Source organism: Uloborus diversus, unplaced genomic scaffold (genome assembly GCF_026930045.1).
Source record: "Uloborus diversus isolate 005 unplaced genomic scaffold, Udiv.v.3.1 scaffold_427, whole genome shotgun sequence".
NCBI classification, from domain to species: Eukaryota; Metazoa; Arthropoda; class Arachnida; order Araneae; family Uloboridae; genus Uloborus; species Uloborus diversus.
This window is the reverse complement of record NW_026558601.1, coordinates 35,661-59,086: the sequence shown is the minus strand read 5'-3', so window position 1 is coordinate 59,086 and position 23,426 is coordinate 35,661. Positions and strand designations below refer to the sequence as shown.

The 23,426-nt window shown below is 32.8% G+C and overlaps 1 protein-coding gene across 1 annotated transcript in view; it reads right to left on the bottom strand.

Annotated features, from left to right (window-relative positions):
* Window positions 1–21,280, bottom strand: part of LOC129233456 (solute carrier family 12 member 8-like) — a 40,058-nt gene extending 18,778 nt beyond the window's left edge. The window contains exons 1-5 of the mRNA XM_054867483.1: window positions 21,101–21,280; window positions 11,260–11,400; window positions 9,254–9,445; window positions 6,489–6,606; window positions 4,972–5,085 (exon numbers count right to left, since the gene is read on the bottom strand). Coding sequence (XP_054723458.1) covers window positions 4,972–5,085; window positions 6,489–6,606; window positions 9,254–9,445; window positions 11,260–11,400; window positions 21,101–21,280 — 745 coding nt within the window. The remainder of the gene's footprint in view (window positions 1–4,971; window positions 5,086–6,488; window positions 6,607–9,253; window positions 9,446–11,259; window positions 11,401–21,100) is intronic.
* Between the last annotated feature and the right edge of the window lie 2,146 nt (window positions 21,281–23,426).

Sequence of the window (23,426 nt, the reverse complement as noted above, 5' to 3'; positions counted from 1 at the left end):
AGTTTGCAAATTAATTAATTTAACTCATAACTTTAAGGGGTAGGGGGAGGTATTAAGTGTTCTGAATTACTATTGATTTTCCATTATATTTAACAAAACTTGTATCTTTTCTCCTGGTGATTTTACAACCTTGGTTTGTTTGAAAATCAAAGAAGTAATTTTGCTTAAGGGTAATTTTACAGGAGCTTTTGAATGAGACTAACAAAAATTGGATCATTGTTTCAGGTCAAGGGCGTATATAAGGGAGGGGCTGAGGGGCCCTCCAAAATCTGTAAAAAAATTTAAGTAAAGGTAGTTATTTTTGGTTTTAGTTGTGTTCACAAACAATTGCCAAACCTTCAGCTACAAAAAAAAAAAAAAAAAAAAAAAAGAATAAATAAATATGATAGTGATAATAATTATAATACGTTAGATCAGAGATTTCTAAACTGGATGCCGCAGGAAGAAGTGAGGGGTGCCGCGAAGTGTCCATGGTAACAATATGTATATAAAATTAGATAAGGATGCCGTGAGAAAATTCTGCTGTGAGAAAATTCAAATTCTTCAGAGGGTGCCGCAAATCGTTTAAGTTTGGGAACCCTGCATTAGATGGCACCAAGCAATGGTGTTCAGAAGGTGTCAGGAGATCTGTACCCCTTACTCAAGAAAAGAAGGTGTCTTGGGCAAGCGAAGTTATTTTAACAAAAAGAAAAACAAATAATGTTGGGGGAAAAATCTCAATTTTTTCAAAAAGAAATCTTTAAATTAAAATATTTTTTTACAGATGCAATTTATTGCTTACCAAAGTAAGTCTCCCCCCCCCCCATTTTTTTTCTTCCTAGTCTGTATAAAAAGAAGGGTCTTGAAAATGTTTCTCTCCTTAACTCTCGTCCACTGCAAGAAGTTTAAAGTAAGTTTTAGATGTTTGTATGGAGTAATAATGGAAATTGATGTTCTAAAAACGCATTTATTTAAGCGTTTTTTTTTTTTTGGAAATTTCTAGAGGAGGATCCCCGATCCAACCCCTATTCACTAAGGTTACTACCACAAGTAGTCTGAAATTGTGCCTTGATTTCAATTTTAAAAAGTTTCGGAGGACGATCCCTAAAACCGCTTTTTACCCCTAAACGTGTCCAAAGATGACCTGAAATTGCGGTTTACCTTTCGCGAGAGGATTCTCGAACTATTCTTGCTAAAGATTACCTAATGTTGGGAAAAAATCTGGATTACTTTTGAAAGAAAACTTAAAATAAAAATTTCAAAAGTTACTGGCTATTGATCTGGTAATTACGTCCAACACCTTCTATTTCATTCACCCCTTCCGCCCTTTTTTTTTTCTTTTCCCAAGTCGGTCTAAAAACAAAAAAATCTTTAAAATGCTCCACTTTGCAAGCCCTCTCCTCCCACTAAAACCATTAAAGAGCTTCTCAAACCTCGTTTTCAGGTCATCAACATCGAAAAATTTCCAGGAGGCAATTACCAAACGCCTTGCCTTCTGAGAGCATCGAAAATCGTTAAAGATTGCTTTTATGGAACTTCAATTTTTAAAAATGGCCAAACCCTAACATTACCAAATATGGTCCACAGTCATGCTTTTAAGACTTCAATTACGAAAAAATCATACGGGTCCGACTGCTCCCGTATGAAATTTGAAAATGTAAAATTTACAATTTCGAAAAATTTAAGGTGGAGAGCATTTAAATCCCTTCACCTAGTATCATTGAATATCTCTTCAAGACTTCGTTTTTCAGGACTTTAATTTCAAAATAGTTTTTGGGGAGAGCCCCATACGCCCTGCCCGTAAAATCATCAAAGTTGTTAGTCTGAAGCTGCTTGTCTAGAACTTCAATTTAAAAAATTTGGGCGAAGGTCTGATGAATTTCGCTCTATTTTTTAAAAAAATCAATCAGGGGCAACTTCAAAAAGTCCCTTCCTCTCATTCCACTAATATCAACAAATATAGCCTATAATGGCGTTTTTAAGATTTCAATGTCTAAAAATTTCCCCAAAAAGCTCCGTAGCATTACCGGAGACCGTCTAAAACTGCATTTTTAGGACTACAATTCCAAAAAAATTCCGGGGGAAGGCCTCCGACCTATTCCCCCACCAGAAGCTAAAACTGTTTTAAGAGTGCCCTCCTAAAACTATTTTTTGTTTGTGCCATTGTATGACAGTATGAAGAGGACTGACAGTATGAAGTCCTTTTCCCGCATCGAAAAAATGAGATCAGGGCACTGTTACTCCCCCCTCCCCTCAAAAAAATTTATATTCCAAAAAATAAGTGCGGGGGGGGGGGGAGCTAATCTTAGTTGTTTGCGCCCCCTCCAAAATAAAAGTATATATACGCCACTGTTTCAGGTAGAAAGAGCCATTTAATACCATTTTCAAAAATTGCTTTAAACGTTCATATTTCATCAAATTTACAATATTTTAATTTCAAATTTTAATATTATACTTCGCTTGTGTGCTGTCAAGTTTTCTGAAAGTTTGGTAAGCTTTGAAGGAAAATTGTATGAGTTACGAGCCAAAAACCCTTAAATAAAATTTGTATGGTTGTTAGAGAAACGTTTATATCTTCATGAATATTAGTGATATTTTCATGAAAGTGCATAAAATAATCTATACTAATATTATAAAGAGAGAGGGCAGATTTGTGTGTGTTTATATATTCGAGGTAATCTCTGGAACCACTGCACCTATTTGAAAAATTCCTTCACTATATGAAAGGTGCTTTCTTACTGAGTAACATAGGCTATAATTCGAAAAAAAACCACAGATAAATGGTTCTTTTTTTTATTCCAATTTAGGCCCAAATTTCACGTAAATTGCCTATTATTGGCTATTAAAGGAGTGAAAAATTACTTGCACATATTAATATTATGTATCGTTGAAAAGGGTAGAATTTTCCGTGTTCTAAAGAATTTGTTTCAATGCTCAACTTAATTACGGCGGGAGTAATTTGCGATTTTAGCTCAAACATTTTTAGGCTTAGCTGAAATTTAGGCACTACTTTCTTCATTAAATCTATCAATAAAAATTGAAGGAATTGTACAACAGTTTTCCTTTTGACACCATTGGAAAAAGCAACATTTTTTACCCCAGATCACTTTCGACGTGTGGTCGAAAAAATTAGATTTTTTCTTGAAAGGAAAAAAAGTTACAAGCGTTTTTAAATCAATTTAGAAATAAGTCATTTTGATTCAAGTTGTCAACCATTTTATTTTCGCGTTTCCATGGTTACGCTTTTTGAATCCATTGTTTATTTCCTTATTTAGCATTTAATTTCTCAAACTTATTTTATTTCATGTTTCCATATGGTTAGGCTTTTAAAATCTATCTTTCACATTTTAATTTCTTAAAAGTGTTTTAATATCTGTCGTCATTGTTCGGAAGGGTAATTTTGCATAGTGTTTTTTTTTTCTTTAATTAAGCCTGATTGTTGAATACATGTCACTTGACACAATTTTTATTCTCAAGGTAGACCGGGCAAAGCCGGGCAACACAGCTCTTAATATATAAAGATTTGAAAGCTATTGTCAATGTGATTTTATACCTTTTTGTTTGTTTGGTGAAACATTTATTATTGCCAAAGAAAAAACATCCGCTTCACTCGCAAAAGGGCTGGTTTCCAGTAGCATGGTCACTTGGCGCATTAGGCGCCGAGCAGTTCAGTCCAGGATTATTGTTTTAAGGCAACTGTTAATGTAATTCATTGTTTTGGCGATTTGTTTTGAAAGAAAAGAAACTTTTGATTTGTTTTTATCCGAGTGAAATGAACGACATTTTCTTTTCTTTTTCTGACGACGATTTTTGAATGCTCCACAGGATGTTTTTTTTTGTTAGACCGATCGATTATGATAGCGTGGTTGCTGGGCAAGTTTTGTGATAAACAACAGAGTTGTGGAATTATTTTTACATATGAAAGATATTTGACCCTTTTTTTTTTGTTTATTTGGCAAAATATTTTAAATTGCAGTAAAAAACGCTTCACTCGCTAAATAGAGTTTTAAAGCAATTGTAAATCTAATTTAATGATTTAAATTCCAAGTTATTTAGTTTTAAATTCCAAAGAAACTTAAATACTTTTTTTTTTTGAAAAGGTGTGTACGCATTTTATACAAAGAAAAATGATCATTTCACATTAGAGGGGGAGGGGTCGTCAATTTTTTTTATTCAACGGACTTCCATTAAATTTTTTGCACGGGCATCGCTGTGCGGGTACTGCTAGTTGTACATAATAAGATTCCTAACTTCTGAAATTTACAGCTTATTCTGAGATATTTACGATGAACGATGATCAAAAAGCATTTTTGTTTTCCTCAATTTGTTGCTGGTCCCCTAAATGCATGGGTAATATGACTTTCAATTGAAAATGACAACTGGAACATACCTTTTATGTGACAAAAGTTACAAAGCAAATGGTCTTTTATTTCTTGAGAAATCCTTTAAAATGTGAATTTTTGAAAGTGTCCCAATACTTTTAGCCATACAGTGTATATACACACATATATTCTCTGTTTTATTTATATAGATTACAATACTTCGAGGTTAGTAACACCCGCCTAAACCAGACATTCAATCGTCTCACTCTGTCTCTCTCTGCTTATGTGTAAAAAATTAAAGAGCCCCCAACTCATACCCTACATCCTTCCCTAAATTCTAACCTTGCAAAGGTCCTGCATTTGTTTTATTTCACTTTCCTCCTAACTTTTTTCAAAACTCTTAAATTTGCCAGATTGTGTGTGTGGGGAGAGGGGGGGGGGGGGGGAGATTTACGCCTGTTTGCTGAAATCCAACGGATCATTTTAAGTCCAATTCGCCTTTGCACATCACAATAACAACACAAAAGTATAGGTTCAAGTATTCGAAACATTTATTTATAAAAATATCATAAGTATAAATTTTTATAAATGTAACTACTTTTAAAGCAAATTTAAAATCACAGTCAAATTAAGTACAGATTTTTTTTAATTTAAAAAAAAAGTGAAATACCCAAGTCTACTTGAATAAAAGTTCCCACTGCTAAGTCAAGAGCAGCTAAAAGTAAAATTATTAGCAAACCAAACTGTAGTCTTATGACCCACTTGACACCAGCTAAGTTTATAGCTAGAAAATAAAAAAGATATTCAACAATTAGGTTATCAAAATTGCAATTCAACCTCCTAAAAATATCAAACTTACGATTCTATTATGTAAAAAAACTTAAACAATATAAAACTTATATCTTTTAACTACAAATCAATATCAAATTTTGTGACTACTGAAAAACCTCAGATCAGAAAAAAACTTGTTTTTAAGCCTTTAAAGAACTAAAAAAAAAAAAAACACTAAGGACCTGAAATTCAATAATGAATGAGTGAAAATTAATCACATAAAAAATGCATACATTTTACACTGAATGAACTACAACTAACTTAAACTAATTTAAGTAAATATAATTAATTTGGAGCAAATGCAATTACTTTGTATACAAATAGCACACTGAAGTTTTCAGATTCACTCCATAAAATTATAGGGGTAGTGAATGTAGAAAGTTAAACTTAAAAATTCATTAGCAATTTACTATGTATTATATCCATTCGATAATATGAGCACTATGAATATATTAGAAAATAATAATTCTCTTAAAGCATTATCATGTATCATATAATTTGCTGTATAAGCCAAGAATTTTTGGAGCTTTTCTGATTAAGGTGGGTAGTTAATGTACAGATCTCTCAATTCTGTTAAACATTTCTGTACTTCTGTGAGTCGCAACTAAGTGATAAACTAGTAAAAATTACCAAATTGTACTTCTTGCCACTTCTTACACATACAGTTCATATTTGGGCATTGTGAAATTAAGGGGAATTTGAAAACAAGGCAACAAAAAATAGATAATAAAACTGAAACTTTATGCTTAAAGTTTTATAGACGAAACTAATACATTTCCGACTTCAAAATCCATTCCAGAAAAAATATAACTTTTGAAAAACATTTTTGATTTATAACAATACATTAAATTTCTTAAAGGTAAAAGGACATTTTTGGATCGAAAAAAGTGAAATTTGAATAGAGAAGGGGCAGGAAAGCATATACTATTCTACCTCTGGAAAATTATGTTACTAAGCAGAAAGACTATTTCGGTATGTAAAACCATATATGTGGAAAAACTGCCTCAATTATTATTCATGCTTATCAATTAATAAATTAATTTTCACAAAATATTTTAAAAGAAAAAATATTCTTTTATTGTTTTTCTAATTTAGTAAACGCTCTAGATGTGTGTATATTTTATTCACAAAATTTTCAGAAAATTCAATAACTTTTGAAAAAATTTCAATAGCTGAAGGACAGTAAAAACTTGTGTTAGAGAGAAAAATTCCTTTGATAAAGAATTAAAAAACAGCTCAATTATTCCATAATCATTCTAAATCAATCAATAAATAAAAGATTATTAATTACAGGTAGTTTATGATACATTTACGTTACAATTTATAAGGACTACGTATTTCTAAAATTGTTGATACCTAGAAGCAAGATTATTACTCCAGCCGCAATTCCACGTATAGCCCATGTATTAGTTATGATGACAATTTGGGAGAATGACTCAGCAAAACCCATCACATGAAGAGCACAACTCACTGACTATAAAATTGAGACAAACATAAGAGTTAATCAAAAAGAACAAATTAGATGAATAAATATAAAACATGGAAAACAAATTTTTGTTAATTTGAAAACTAATTTGACTAAATAACTTTAAACTTAAGTAAACAGAATTGAACAGTTTTTAACATTTTTTACAGCCATTAAAGTGACCATAGTTCATAGTTGCAATGATAGACATGATTTTTTTCCAGAAGTAAATCCATTGGCTACAGAAATGTATTGCCATCCTAAACGTTTTTAATAATTAGATGAACTTAAATTTATTAAAATCTTCATTAACTATATCTATGGTAAATCACAATAAGCATTAAGATTACATTTTGTGAATGGGGTTGGCTATAATTAACTTAATTTCATGCCTAACGCATAAAAGTTATTAGATGATTCATTCCAAAGCTGCTGTCATTAAAGAAACAAAACTTCTGCCATTTAGAGTAAATTCCCCTAAAGCTTGAACATAAACTGAATAGTTCCAAAAAAAATATTTAAAAATGTATAATACAATTTCTGACAATAAAGTTCGGTGGATAGTCCTATAACATTAACATTAACGTAGATGAAATATTAATAAAAGTTAGATTACTGTCCTTTGAAATAGTCATCTCATCATCTCCCATAACTATGCAATGCTGAGATGTGCTACACATGTCCTGGAAACTTAGCAAGAAGTTTTCTTTTGGGATGGAGTTTAAAAGTCTCATTGCATTTTGTGGGATGTTAAGAATCTCTTTCTTTTCAAAGCAAGTTTGAATCATGGGAATAGGAAGAAGTCTGGAGGATTGAGATCTGACCAGTATTGTGCATGTTTAATTTGCATTGCCCCTTTCTTTTCCAGGAACATGTCTGCTCTAGATTGTCAGTGAAGTGACGTGACGATAAACGACAACACGTTTTTCTCATCCCTAAATTCTTGGTAGCGATTTATTGCATAGATTCAGGGTTAATCTGCAGTTCATCAGCTATTATGCACACAATTACTCGATGATCTTTTGTGATTAACTTCCTCACTTGCTTAATGCTTTTGTCACTGACGGAAGTTGCCGGTCTCCCGCTGCGGGAGCTGTCAGAAACACTTTCCCCGGTCTTTTTGAAAACTCCGTTTTGTTCCGTTATTTTAATGTTCTCAGTTGAGAACAAGCATACTAAATAAAGACTAAAAAACAAGTCTAATGCAAACAATGTTCAACTGAACAATGATGAGGGCAGATGGTCAATGCTTGTTGCTATGCAGTGGCAACATTTAGTTTCGCCAGTTCAGCAGCACCGACTTGACTCACAGAACTTTCATGTCAGAAGTTGTATAGATTTATGAATATATATATATATATATATATATATATATCAGAGGTAAGTTCATAAATTTTCTAGTACCCAAACTCCTATTGAATCCTGAGTCGCGATCAATTTGATGTAAGAAGGAAATTTATTTTTACAGAAGCGCTGTAACAGAATAGCGTTCTGGTGCCTTCCAACACCAAAGCACCCCTGTTTATACACATACATCATTTTTTTTAAAAATCTAATATTTAAATGCACATTTTTTTTAAACTATTACTATAGGCCCCAAAGCAGAATACTTGACAATGTTCTGCAACGTAAAATCATTTAACCAAAATTGTTCTTCAAGTACTTCAAGCATTGTATACACAAGCAACCAACTTTACCTTTTCCACAAATCGGGAGCCCTAAACCAAAATTGTTTCATACAGGAGGTATACTTTTTTTTTCCTTTTCTTTTCTAAGTTTTTAAAATTTCACTGTTGCTATGCATTTCTGTAGAACCTATACCGATTGAGATTCTCTGAAAATATTTTTTTGCTTTCTGAAATGCATAGAAAGAATTTTACAAAAATCCGAACCTAGGTGTCAAACCATGTTTTTTTGGTTAATTTTACGTGGCATGAAGAAGCAACTAAAATAATGTTAATAAAGTAATGAATAAAATGAGTTGACTTAGGGTAGCATACAATAAAAATAAAACACTTAAAAACTTTCTAACTAGTTGAAATACTTTTAGGATTCAAAAAGATTGAAATCCCAAACAAGACACTCAATTTTCGGCGATGGACGTGTTTCAATGTTGGCATATTTCTAAAACATACGTTTATAGAGGAAATTGCAGTGGATGAAGATCGATTGGGTGAAAATTTTAAAAGGGGAACCAAAAATGCTGGAAAAATCAAATCTTCTCAGATTTAGAATATGAAATTTCTGCAGAAAATCTGCAGAAACTGCCGATTTTCTACAAATAATCTTCCAACTCAAGAAAGAATTTTACGCAAAATTCCGCAGATTTCTTTAAGTTTAAAGTAAATCTAAAGTTCCTGCAGATAATTACTTGAATTCAACATTTCTTGCGAGCTTTCCACCAAATTATCGCAATTTCCAAAAATTTTAGATGTTCTTCTAATTTAAAGAAATCTGCAGAATTTTTGTCTGAAGTTCTGTCTTGAGTTGGGAGATATTTGCAGAAAATTTGTTTTCCCTCTCACATTTGAACAGAATTGTACTGTAGCTCAGGCATTGTTCTGCGACATACGTCACAAATTTAGTAGTATTCTGCTTTGGGGAATATAGGTAATATGTAAGGAAAGAGTAAATGTGTAAAGACAAAATAACAAACCTGGCCAAAGCAGTAAATTAAACTTATTGCACCACCCATGCGTGTGCCAAAAATATGAGACAAAAGAAAGTGAACTCCACCACTTTGCAAGTGACATCTTTCGCATATTCCAATGCCAGACAAAACAGTCATTGTGCCAATTAAAACTGTGATGCACACAATGCCAACTGATTGTGCAATTCCAGCATTTCCCTATAAATAATTCTGATTAATATTAAAAATAAAAATTACATACTAAAATCATATAATTGTAAAAGTATCTGAAAAAAAATCACATAAAGAATCTGAAAAAAGTAAAATCTTTAAAACTACCGTATTTTCCTGAGTATTATCCACGGGCAGCCTATAATCTGCAGGTCCTAAAATCCGCCTGAAGGAAAAAAAGCTTCGTACAATCAGCGGCGACGTATGATCCGCGGATAATACAATGTAAAAAAATAAAGGTTGAATTTAACGTACCATTTGAGCAACTAAACTAAAAACATAGAAAGGTAATTACTTTAAAGGCATAATAAAAATTAATCTGAAATGTAATGATTTCTTCTTGAAATCTTGACTATAGTACGCTAATTACTTGTAAAACAGAGTCAAAACAATGGAGCAAACAGTCTAATCTTGTGCAAATGGCTTCCTATTTCACTGCATTCTTGGTTATTTTACATGACCTGAATCGCGTAAGAGGAACTGTCAAGCAACGTAAAATAACTAACATACAGGCAGGTAGCGAGAAAGAACATGCAAGCTTTGTAAAATAAACAACATGCACCTAATAAAATTTGCCTTTTTTAACAGATAATCCGTGGATTATACGAAAAAAAAAACAATATATTATAAATATACTAAATGCAAAAGACGTTCAGCAACAGCCCTTAACTAAAATTTATGCATCAATAGCGTTATGCATGAAATGTCCTCTTGAAAGAATTCTCTCTGCTTTAAACAGCCAAAGCTTCTGTGAATATATTCTGAATATTGTTTTTATATACAAAAAGGTAGACAATTTAAAGTGGGGACAGATTTGTCATCCTATTATTAGTCAAAAATTTAGCTTATCACGTACAAATACATAATAAAATACACCCTTTAAACGTTTTATTCAGGTACATACATTTGTACAGTCGCCTACGTAAGAATCATAAAATTAACGGCTAAGCAACTAGGAGATTTTAAATTTTTTTTTCTGGATTTCAGATCAATGATTTGTTTACATCTCTGCAAAGTTACTGAAAAAATTATCATTAATACTTCCAAAAAAAAAATAAACATAAAAGAGAAAGTAATAACTCATAAAATTAGTCAATAAGGCTTTTTTTTTAAATATATACTTGTGCTTCCATTATCAATTTTTTAGCAGTTCTTGTTGCTTTTGGTTTCTGCCAATGTTTTCTGTTTTTTATTTCTAAACGTCATGATACAATGTTAAAGATCTCGGAACATGATGCACTAATTATATTTTAAAATTTATAGGGTAAAGTAAGTCTTTGCAATGATGGATCAACAAATGGTACGCATATGAAAAAGTAAGGATAAAGACTGAAGCCAATCATATGGCTACAGTAAAGTATAGCATGAATATAATTATGATAGATTTTCAGTTTGAATTGTGTCCATACAAATGAACCACCCTCCCTTAAAAAAAACTAAACTAGAATCAGTCAACTCTCAATAACTAGAAGTAACAAGGGGCTGGCTAAAACCCACTTGTCATCGGAAGTTCCCACAACCTTCTTAGGCACTTAGGACCTAATGAGAACTTCAAGATAAAAAAATATTTGAGTTATAAAGCTTGGAGTTATCGAGAGTTGACAGTAATTCCTTCTTTTTATCACTAGATTCATAACGTTAACTTTCAAACCAAATTCCTACTCAAAAATTTAACTATGGATTTTATAGTTTACATCTCAAATGTTGTGTGGATTTTAGGTTAGTTGATTTGAAGGTATACAAACTTGACTCGTAAATTAAAAAATTACAACATATACAACGAAGTAAAATATTTTACTTACAACAATCCAACCAACTCTTAAAAATATTATGACACTGAACAGATTGATCATACATGATGTAAACACTCCATCCCAAACACCAAACAAAACAGGCTCTGATAAAAAGAAGTTGGTTTTCCACCAAGGTTTACTGTTTGCTAACTGAAAAAGACAAATTTATGTAAGAAAAACAAGCACACTAATACGATTCTCTACTCTGTTTCACAGAAAAGATAGATTGAAAGTAAAGACACAAGCATAGCTAGGTAATAGACGTATGAGTGCTTGTCATGCGCGGATACATTTGATGCTGTACCCCATTTGCTGTAGATATGTGCATTGGCTGAAAATTGTTACTAGCATCCTTATTAACCCCCTTGCAGTTGGACAGTCCCAGAACTACATGTTAAATGGACGAGATATCTCGTCATCAACTACAAGGTGGTTAAACACTGATTACCTTCCAAATTTGAAAATAAATTAAAGAAAAATGTTCATTATTGCTTTCACAAATGCATGATTGAAAGCAAAAGGCATTTTCTTACTAAATGTTTTACCTACCCACCGCATTTTGATTTTCATTCCTGCAGATAGTTTTGAGCTACGTGCGCAGATACTTTATATTTTTATTTTACTATGGAAACAATTTACCAGAGGGTTTGCCACTATGGCCACTTTTGGGGATTTTCTCTGCAACAAAAAAAAATTGACCAATAATATTCATATCCGCTGTTGGTTTGGCACCAATTTGTTCTTGCCAAAGTGAAACATGTGATTGATGGTTCTAGGAAAAAACGTCCCCAGAAGAAACATCCCCTAGGAAAAAACGTTCCCTCGAAAAAACGCTCCCTCCCCCCCACCAAGTCACCAATTTATCCAATCTCATGCCAACTTTTGGCAATGGCTGCTCCCATTTTTTCTTTTTTTTTTTTCCATTTTTCGACTGTTTCATAGTTATTTTTATTTGGAAAGGAAGAGAGCATTACATCATCCATATACGCTCTTATGAGGTATAGAGAGGTGCAAAGTTTGAAACATGAGCATTTGGAGCAAGTTTGTAGACTCATGGGGGTATTCCCCCTCGAAATATTGTTTTAAATCATCAAAATCAATCTTTTTGCTCACTAGGGGAATGTTTTTTCACTTAATTTTTGGCTCAAAAAGTGTATAGGACTCACGTCTATAAACCCCATGTCTGAAGAAATATGAATTGCAATAAAAAGATATTGGAAGCATCCCCTTGTTTTGCAAAGTCAGAGTCCTGTTGCAGATCTTTAATGAATAACCTTCCCGTATTTATCAACGTACATTCACACATGTAATTCAGATTAAAATGATTTTGTATTAGCGCTTCATGGAGGCAGCTGTGCGATGAACAGGAGCTTATTTACGAGGATCTAGTGCGCCAGGACCTTTTGAACCTGGTGTAGGCTTTCCTACACCAGGGGGTAGGAAACAACAACAACAGATTAAAATGAACTTAAGAATGTTTACAATATAGCAACAATGTATATTTATATTTCGGGAGACGCAACACTCCCATCGTTTTTCACTATATCAAGAAGTGATAAACAATGGAACCAATCCATCCCCCAAAAATATCAATATAGAGTAAGTCAGGCATTCACGTCCCATCTAAGCAGAACTGAAGCTTTAAGGCATATTACCTTGACAGTCAGACAACTCGCCCCACTACATCAGGTTAAATGCTCCACTTGAAATATAATCTCCAAACTCTTTATAACAAGCAAAAAGTATTAACAATTAACTAAATTAATTCTAATAAGAACAAATCATAGTACGAGCAACGCTATAATTACTAATTACGAAAACCTAAGAAAATACTCACTGCTACACACACTACAGCAAAAGAGGGCTCTTTTGCATCAGTTTTACCTATAATTTACATATTATTATGATCTACTTTATTTGAATTGCCACTTGGTATCAGAAGGTTAGTTACAAATGAATTTCTCATGGAATCGTCAGAAAATGTCCGTGTTTTTGCCTTTACGTGGTTTTTTCGTATTTTTGTGAAGTAAAAATACCTGTAAAGTACTTAAACAGCAAGTTGAAATCTCTTTAATCATACAATAAATTTTAAAAAACTTTCACCCTGCGCCATCTACGACTGTCTACCCCACTCTGCCTTTTTCTTTTAATTCTACATTTTAAGTAATTCGTTCAAAGCCTATACTAAATGTTTTGAATGATAATTAGCTACATAGGTATAACAATGAGAGTGATCAAACAGCTAATTTTTATCCCTAAAGGAAAATGTCATAAATTGATGCATGCAAGAGTCAAGAAAAAAACTTTGACTGAATTCAGAAAAATAACGATTGCAAACACAAGCAACAACTTCATATCTCAGAATTCACAAGGTCAAGTAGATGTAGATTCATGTGTTCCTAGCGTCATTTACATATTGTATTTAAAAAATAAAAAAACAGCTTTGTCTGACTGTGCCCTGCATCGCAATTTGCTCCACTCTCCCTTACTCAATGCATTTTATTTATACGTAGGCTTGCCAGATTTTTGAAATGTTCAACCGGGACACCGGAATGCTCCCGCCAGTGTAGCAAGTATTCCCTCAATATCTCTATTGTTTTGGTCTCATTGAATCACCACTCTGCGTGCGTGGTGGGATGGGTGATGCATATCATTTTTTATTCGATTGTACACTGACAGATCGCCTGCATTTACGATGTCCCACAAATATCTCAAGACAGCAAAGAATTAGACAAGCAATCACTCACCCACACAGCACGCGGAGAATGAATGAAGTTTTCAGATTATTGTTTTCAGAAGGATTTCTATTCCAAAGTATCACGGAGGATCTTTTTCCTAGTATTCATTTCATAGCGTATATGCAACTTGTTATTTATGTTGTATTTATTGTATTTATATTTTATGTTAAAATTTTAAAATGTTCAAAATTCTGTATTCTGTATTATGTTATTTGTATTCTGTATTCTGTTACTGTTTTCTAAATTCTCTATTCTGTTACTTTGGAATTAAATAAAAAAGGTTGCAACTTCCCTTAGGGTCCCTAATCTGGGCAAGTCACTACTGTGACAGGAACAGGGGACCCTCGGGTTTGATGTGATGATGATGTAGCAAGTACAGGCCGAGGACTGCTGATGATCTTTGAAAAAAGTGAGAAAGGTGACAAATTTGAAAACAAAGGTGACTAAAAGGTGACAAAAAAAGTAACTGAGAGGTGACCAAAAGCAATTTGTTAAGAACTCAAAAAACAGAAAAGGATTATCTCTTTTTACTGACTTTTACCAAAATAACCTATATGCTTTTTGTAAAGATTTCTACAGTTTCACTTTCAATAGATGTTTTAATTTTTTTCCATTTTCTTAGTTTCTTCTTCACAATCCTTTCTTTTTTGCTCTTCTTTTTGCTTCTGTTTCAATTCCAAATCCTTTTTCCTTTTACATTCCTCCATGTATGTTGTGTAATTTGCGTGAGCTTGTTGTGCACATTTAATCATTTCTGGACCAATTGGTAACAAAAGCAAATGAGGATATTCTTTTTACAGCGTCTTTAACTATAAGTATGCTGTTTAAAAATCTTTCAGTCCTTGCTGTCTTATTTTCACCAAAAAGATGCTTTGAAATGGAAAATAGTCTTTCAATGTCAGCATTACCATGTGATAATGCAAGTGAAGCTTTTATCACCTTAGAAACATTGGGGAACTTTAGAACATTGGAAGTTGAGTCCTTTTTTGAAATGTGATGCTGCCAGTAGATATCAATGGTTTTGTTTTTGGATGCTTCATCATCTTTTTCCAGCTGCAAAAGTTTCCATTCATCTTGCAACCTATCGAGTGGAACATTAAAAGGCATGATTTTGGTAATCTTTATCAAATCCTTACAGCTTCTAGATTTACTTCTCTCTTTTGGATCCAAAAATTTGAAACTTTTCAGTAACCTGTTTGATATGCAACTTTTTTCTGTTATATACTTGCATGCAGTCACACAATGCTTTTTAACACCTCTTAAAAACATAACCTTTTCATTTTCTTTCAGTTTTGACAGTTCATCTGTCACCTATCCACTAACAACGAGATCTTCAAGAGGTAATCTGTTACCAACTGCAAACAGTTTATCCTAGACTACGTTTGAAAAATCAACTTTCTTTATGACAGAGGCTTTTATAACTCGAGCCATAAAAGTTTGAACAATGGTCTCTATTTCTTGGTATAATTTGTGTATCATAGGCGCTTGGCATTGAAAGCGCTTCGTGAACTGCATAAACAAATCAGCAGATGAAAAGATAAAATGCAGCTCAGCTTTTATAGAAGGTCTTTTTAAAACATTTGCAACAGCTTTATATGACCTGCATTGCATAGCTGAATTCTTTTTCAAAGGCACATGTTTAAAAAAATAATACTGAAGAGCATCCCACTGTTCCAGTAGTCTGTTTGCTGCAGGTCCAAGAGTAAGCCAATGGGTAGTTGTGTGTTTCAGGAACTTGTGATGAGGTGTATATAGTTGAGCTTGCACTTCTTTGAAGTCCTCATAACGGGAAGGCTAACCATCAAAATAGCTATAATTACTAAGAAGAAGTTCAGATGCTTCTTCACCTAAATACTGCAATGCTTTGACATAGGCATTATGCATTGTATGAATACTGCAAGTACCAATATTTATTAGGTTTTTTTCTCGTGTCTCAAGGATAATAGTGTCAAACAATCTAAAAACCTTTTTATTAACATAAGGACCATCCAAAGGAAAACCTGAGACATTTATTCATGGATACTTCATCTCGGTAAGTGCTTCACATAGCTTCTCAATCGAAATTTCACCAACTGCCTTGCACAAGAAGAAAGTTTTGAGATGCCTTGTTGTGATGCAACATTGGCTTTCAGATCAATATTTTGTTGTTCGTTGCAGTTCTTTTTTATCTTTGACATTGGTAGTTTCATCAAAGCTCGAAGTATAATAGGATAAACATGCTTCTTTTAACATACATTCCCGAAAATAAGGAGCAAGTCCATCTGTAGAAGGGATAGAAAGACTGGTTCTGCTCATAGGATGCAACTGCAAGGGATAAAAAAATTCCCCGATTTACCGATAGCGTAGCTATTTTTCTTAAACAACAACAAGGTGGGGGGGGGAGGCATATTTAAGGCTATTTTTTAAATTAATTTCACTGTTAAAGCTACCATTCAGATACTTTTCAAAGATTTAATTATTTAAAAAAAAAGATTCCTAAGAAGCATTTCAAAAAAGGTGAGAAAGGTGACAAAAGTTGCAAAAGGTGACTAAAAGTAACCAAATTTTCAAAAGGTGACTAAAGGTGAGAAAGGTGACTGACTCCTCGGCCTGCACCCTGCAGTATATAGGTACACACCCATCGGCACCTATATGGGGGGGGGGCAAATGGGGCTCAAGCCCCCCCCCCCCCAGAAATTCCAACTTCCTTGCTTTAAGTTCTTTTTTCTTTACAAAACTGTAAAAACATTTCTTCTCCAGCCATTAATGAATAAGTTATTAAAAATATCAAATTTCAATAACTCTTCTGTACTGAAATTGGTTTCCATGGGAAAAATATCCTACTAAACCATGGGGAAAATATCTGAGCCCCCTTACAATTTTGCATATGGGCGCCACAAGTATACACCCCTGTTTGGTTTTTAGAGTGTTTACAGGTTAGTTCATTTTGAATGCTATGAATGAATGATTACTAATTATGAGCCTAAAGCAGGAGTGATAAATAACACAGGACGCAAGCAAATAAATTTAAACATTTTATTTCCTACATGTCAATATTTTTACGAAACTTTAGTAAGAAGAAACACTTTGAACGAAGAATGAAAATTTGAGCAGTTCCTTGCATCGGCTTGGACACTTTTTAGAAAGAGTTTTTTTTTTGTTTTTGATCTAGTTGTTAAAATCATCACAAGCTAATCCGATATTAATTTTTACATGACAATGTTAAAATTCTGTACCTCAAAGCCAGACTAACATTAGGTTACGGAATTGCTACTTTACAGGAGATCGGAAAATCACTTCTCTGACGCATGCAAAGAATCGGAAGCACGCTCTTTTAGCGCTGGTAAGTAATTCCTTTTTTTTTTTAGAATTATGTTTGCATGTAGACTGGGCAGGGGTCTGTCCAGGATTTTTCGCAGGGTCCGTTTTTTGTGAAAAATAAAATAATATTGTGAAAAGTGAATTAATTTTGTGAAAAATCAAATAATTTCGCAAAAAAAAATTTGTTAAATCGAAATTTTAGAATTTAGAGCGGGCACAAACTGCATCATTTAAACTTAAAGTAGAGTGCTTTCCTCTTCCATGTTGAGAATATCATTCTGGTACATTTTTCTAGTATTTGGCGGGGGGGGGGGGGGAGAGGCATCGCTCCCTCAAGTAGCAATATTTATCTCCATTCTACATTATGTTAAATTATACTAGAAATATTTCTGTATAGCATTTAAAATAATTGTAACAAAAAAATAATAAATAAATAAATAAAATTCAGACGAGGGTTCAGCATTTGACTTTTTGACCCAAGACACTCTTAAAAAGCACAGAATTTCCTTTAAAACTTATAAATTCCGTGATTTTAACAAAAATAAAAAGAGATTTTATTTGTTTACTTCTTAACAATGTGTATTAAGCATCAAAAATTCAAAAAATCGAATTCCCATAGCGGATGCAAAGAGATCGCAGTTCTCAAAGTGAAGGCATCAAAGGTATAAAAACGGCTTGCAAAAGAAATATTTTTGATTAAATTATTTTTAAATTGCATTTTAGAGTCCTATGATAAACATATCATTAATATCCGCGGACACAGTTGAAGCAAAAATAAAATTAAACCATCGATTCAGCATTTTAATTTTTGACTCATAAAGAAAATGGAATTTTGCTTTAAAAACTAAAAATGCATGTTGTAACAAAAATAGAGACTTTTCATTTATTTGCATCCTAATAAAGCGAAGTTAGCTTGAAAAAAGAACAAAATCTGATTCTTATATCAGATGTTAAAAGATTGTATTTTTCAAAATGTAGACATCTAAAGAAAAAAAATGGCAAGTAAAAGTTTATAAAGTTAATCATCCTTGTTAGCATTGAAAAATCAAACTCATATAATTTTCTCCCAAAATAATAGTTAAACATTGTACAGCACCATAAAAACGCAAATATTGACTGGCTGGTAAAATGATGAGAATATTTTCTAATCAAGTCATTACAAAGGATTAACGCCAGATGCTAAATGGCGATTAATTTTGAAGTTGGTAACCCTATCTGAAGCGACGATATTTTTTCCCCACCCTTACTATCCCTTTGCAGTTCTAAGTTCATTTCGCTGATATATATCATTATAGTTTATTAAATCATCAGCAGGGAGAAAAGTGCTTACCAACCCCTTTTCAGAAAAGTTTACAACAACACCTCAGAAAAGTTTACAACAACACTGCTGCTAATTAGCTGTGATAAAACAAACAAAATTATTTAAAACCAAACTTATTTTCAGCTGTTAATTTCTTTCCAAGAAACAAACAACAAGCATTATATTTATTTGGCAGTAGCAATTTATCGCTTGCAAGAGTGCAGATTTTTTTTTTTTTTTTTTTTGCAAAATTAGCAGATTTTGTATAGCTGATCCCTCTAATTTGACTTCAAAAAGGTTTCAAAAATTATCGGTTTAATATGCCTTTTTTTGTTTTCAGATTTGCTCTTTCAATAAACAATTTGTGAAAGATCAGTTCTTGTTTATCAGAATTTTGTGAAGGGTCCGTTTTGGTTGATCCGGATTTTGTGAAAGGTCCGTTTTGTTTGATCGGGATTTTGTGAAAGCTCCGTTTTGGTTGATCGGATTTTTGTGAAGGGTCCGTTAACGAACCCAAATATCCTCTGGCCAGACCCCTGACTGGGGTTCCACATACAGTGCAATAATAAACAGAATATTGCAATGTTTCAATTTACGTCAGTCTGGATGTGAGGTACAGAAATGATTAATCATATTTAGACTTCTTTTACCATCTGTAATCAGACATATTTTATCGGGACGTAAAGTAAACCAGCCGGCACCGTCCAGGTCAAACCATAACATGTGGCAAACCTATCTATACATAATAATGTTTAACAAATAATTTGTAGAAATCAGAGAAAGATAGCTAAGGTTATTTTTAACATATGTTTCAACGGTTTCAAAATTATTTTACCCACTAATTAATTTTTCAATTTACTAAGCATTTGTGTGAAACACAAGTGATACAATTACCAAACTTATTGAGTTACAAAAAAGTAACATAGTACAATTAGCTATTGATGAAACAGAAACTTAAATACAACTTTTAAGAAACAAATTGAAATAATACATTTTAATAAATAAAAATAACTGCAAACAGCATCACTACAGAGAAAAATGAAATTGATGCTTTTTTTCTTCTGTAAAATTTTTCTAACTGCGTAATAAAGAAATACACCGACAAACATTACCCCAAATCAAACGAACTCCGAGTTACGTGGTTTCTTACTTTTTATCACATGGCCGAGATAGAATTAATTCCACGAATGTTTTAGCGGTTTTATTTAGTTTTCATAAAAAAAATTCCAATTTTAATATAATGTCAAGTAGCCACCAATAACATTCATTTTAACCAGATATTAAAAGTATATTAAAAATTTCAGTCCTAAACATTAGTTACTACCAGTTTTCTGAAAGTGACTTTTCTATATTTATGCTATTTGCTTGAAAGCATGCGGCATTTTCTTCTACCTACAGAACAATAAACTAATATTTCGATTTCATTTTTTTGATGCAATGCTGTGAATGATTACATGACAGTATTTCAGGAACAGTGATGCTATTTAAATGCCTAAAAGCAAAGCGTTCAAACAAATACAGTACAAGATTCTATTCGTCAGTGGAAATGGTAAAACACTTTGCATCTCAATTTTGTTTACACGGGACGCTTTCTCATTAGGGACGTTTTTCCTATGGGACAATTTTTCCCAGGGGACGTTCCATCCGGGGATGTTATTTCTGCAATTACATCTAGTTTATCCTTCTTGTGAATCAAGTATATTTAAAAATTTATTTTTCCAAAAATACTGTATATACTTGTGCAGTCAATTAGTCCTGCATCAGTCAACCTTGACTTCTCAAGCAAAAAATTGGAAAAAATTAAATTTTGTGGCATAAGTTGAATATTTTTTTCTCAAAGATTTTTTCCAAATACAGTCGAATTCTCCCTGGTAAGCTTATGCTCCCTGGTATGCATACAAAGCTGCTAAAGAAGCCAATTGATATTCTCAAATAACTGAACTTTATGAATATTATATTTTGAGTAGTAAAATCTACTTAAAAATAAATATTTAGTTTTAAATGAAATCAATACTAGTTTTTAAATTTGCCAATTCTGTAGATAGCAACTTGTTGTCTATCAAGATCTTGAATTTTGGGAATTTGATAAAATGTTTATTTATTTATTTATTTATTCAATGACCATGTATAGCTCAGGCTAAATGACGTATTGTTACTTTTTTAAGTGGAGGAGCAGCACTCGCAAGTACTGCCTCGGATGCCAGAACTATTTGTGAAAGCCCTGGGCCCATGCATAAAGATGGAATTGATGTCAAGTAATTTAATACCTGCTATTTTAAAATGAAAAATTAACACAATAAAATCACACTTATGTAAGAATCTTTATCACATAACTTTAGTATAATAATTTCCCAAATGGAAAGGTCAAATCACATATTAAAAAAAAAAGCATTAGTGCAACAATCTTGAAAGAGAAATTAGATTATTTTTTGAAACCATCTAGAAACCAAGCAGAGAAGGTAAAGAAAACAATTCAGAAGACTTTAATATAAAACTATTGATATTAATGTACCTGATCTTCATGAAATAATTCTTGTTCTTCTTTATTATGAAATTGAGAGCTTCCTTCTCCTTCTGACCATCCACCCAATAATGGACCCTTTTCCACAGCTGAAGGTTCACTGCTAAGTCCATATCGTTCCCAGTCAATTGGTTTACTGCCATATGAAGAAGCATCTTTATCAGTTGTCATCGTACAAGGCAGAAGTCCTTAAAACTGAATAGAAATTGTTTCAGAAGACAAAAAAACATAATAAATTTTTAAAAAATTGCAATTGTTTACAAATACAATACAACCTTATTTGCTTTGACTAACTGAGACCTAAGGCAATCCAGATAATGAGCAAAACACATTCTTAAATAAACAGACTCATCTTTTATTACAAAATTTAACAAAATTGCATAGAATCTTTCCTTGTAAATGATTAATTAGTAGGTACTGATTTAAATTATGAACCAGTAACCTACTTATGTATTCTAACTTTGTTTAGGCATCAAACCTAGTTTAATGATAAATCAGGACTTGATCTATGACTACGCTCATGAGGTCCACTCTCTCAAAAATTAACTATTATGTTATGGCCATCACAAAACTTTCTTCTATATCTTTCTCATAATTCTGATCCCTTCCCATGCTTGACAAAGAAGCAATATTCCCAACAAAAACAAAATTACACATGCAAAAACTTGACAACCATCCTAATGTCTGAATTATCTCAAAATCAAAGCAAAGAGCGAAAATTGAAAGTTATTTTTAAAGATTTACTTGAATTAATTAGAAATATTTTATTTCTTAACACACATAAGATGGCAACAGTTAAAAATTTTAAATCATTTTGAGATAATATTTCCATTTATTTCCATACAATTAAAATCACGAGAACTACGCAGACGACAGTTCATTACGATTTATCTTTCTTATTTTTGTGTTAATAAAGCTATTTTTATTCACAAAACAAAAAAACAGCACCTCTTGGAGCGATTGGCACCAAACTTGAACCAACGCCTGTTTACATGTGGATTCATTTATTCCAAATTTCATCCAGAAGGTTGCGTTACTTCTTGAGATATAGCACTCACAATAGAAAAAAAGAACATTCGATTGCACCACCCCCTTTTTAGCTATTGACACCAAAATAAAATCAGCTCTTATACCCTCTAAGGGCTAGTTGTTGATAAATTTTTGTTTGATTCCGTTCGTTATTTCTTGAGATACAGCAGTCACAATTGACGACAAAAAACGTTCTATAACTCAACCCCCGTTTGAGCTATTGACACCAAAATTGAATCAGCACCTACTCCTGTTAAGAGTAACATATGGGCCAAATTTTCTTTGGTTCCACCAGTTACTTCTTGGGTAATAGCAGACACACATAACTCAAGAAATGTCTCATTGCTCCACCCCCCTTCGAAGAATTCGCGCCAAAAACCAATGGGCACAAGTTCACATAGGTACACATATGTGTACCGAATTTCGTTTGATTTCATGCGGTAGTTTTTACTGTAGAGAGGCCACAAAAAACTGGTCACACACATACGTAACACACACACACGGACACACAGACAGACATTTTCCAAAAATTGTCGAAATGGACTCGACACTAGGGTGGGGCGAAAAATGAAAAGTTTTTCCGATCAACTAGTAATAGTTGCCAAAAGTTGTCTTATGTGATAGTTAGCTAATGTGCAAAATTTGACGAAAATCGGCTAATATCTTCAGGGGGCGCTGCGATCGCAAAGTTTTAACATTGTTTTTTTCCTATAATATCATGGTTTCAATGTAAAAATCATGCTTTTTTCTAACTTTAATTTCGCCTTTTTTAATTCTAAAGGACATGTATGTATTAAGAACATATAGAATAGCTTCCAAAAGAAATTTGGTCACTAAACGTTAGCATTAAAAGAAAGCAATGCATGGTTTTGTTGTAAAAACTCCCTAATTTGAAGAGACACTGCCGTCGAGCTCTTAGAATCATGTGAAATGCCATTTAAATACGTCATACAACCTTGAACTCTAACCGAGAAAAGTTCCAGACGCATTTCTACAGCATCGAGTGCACAGCACAGTGTATGTTTATATTTTCAGTGCATTGAAACGCCATCTCTAACACCATAATGAGCGGAAAACATTCGAAGGATTATTGTGCTGGATCGAAAGTAAAAACAAGGAAAATGTTAAGATTCCATTTTCGGAACACCAAAAAATTTGTCTGATTCTGTGTTACCTATGTATGAAGATGTATTTAAGTATTATTTATTTCTTGCACACGAAAAGAAACAGTTTAGTTCTTCCAAAGAGCCCACAGTGACTGAGATAGCAGAAGACGTAGCCACGAAGT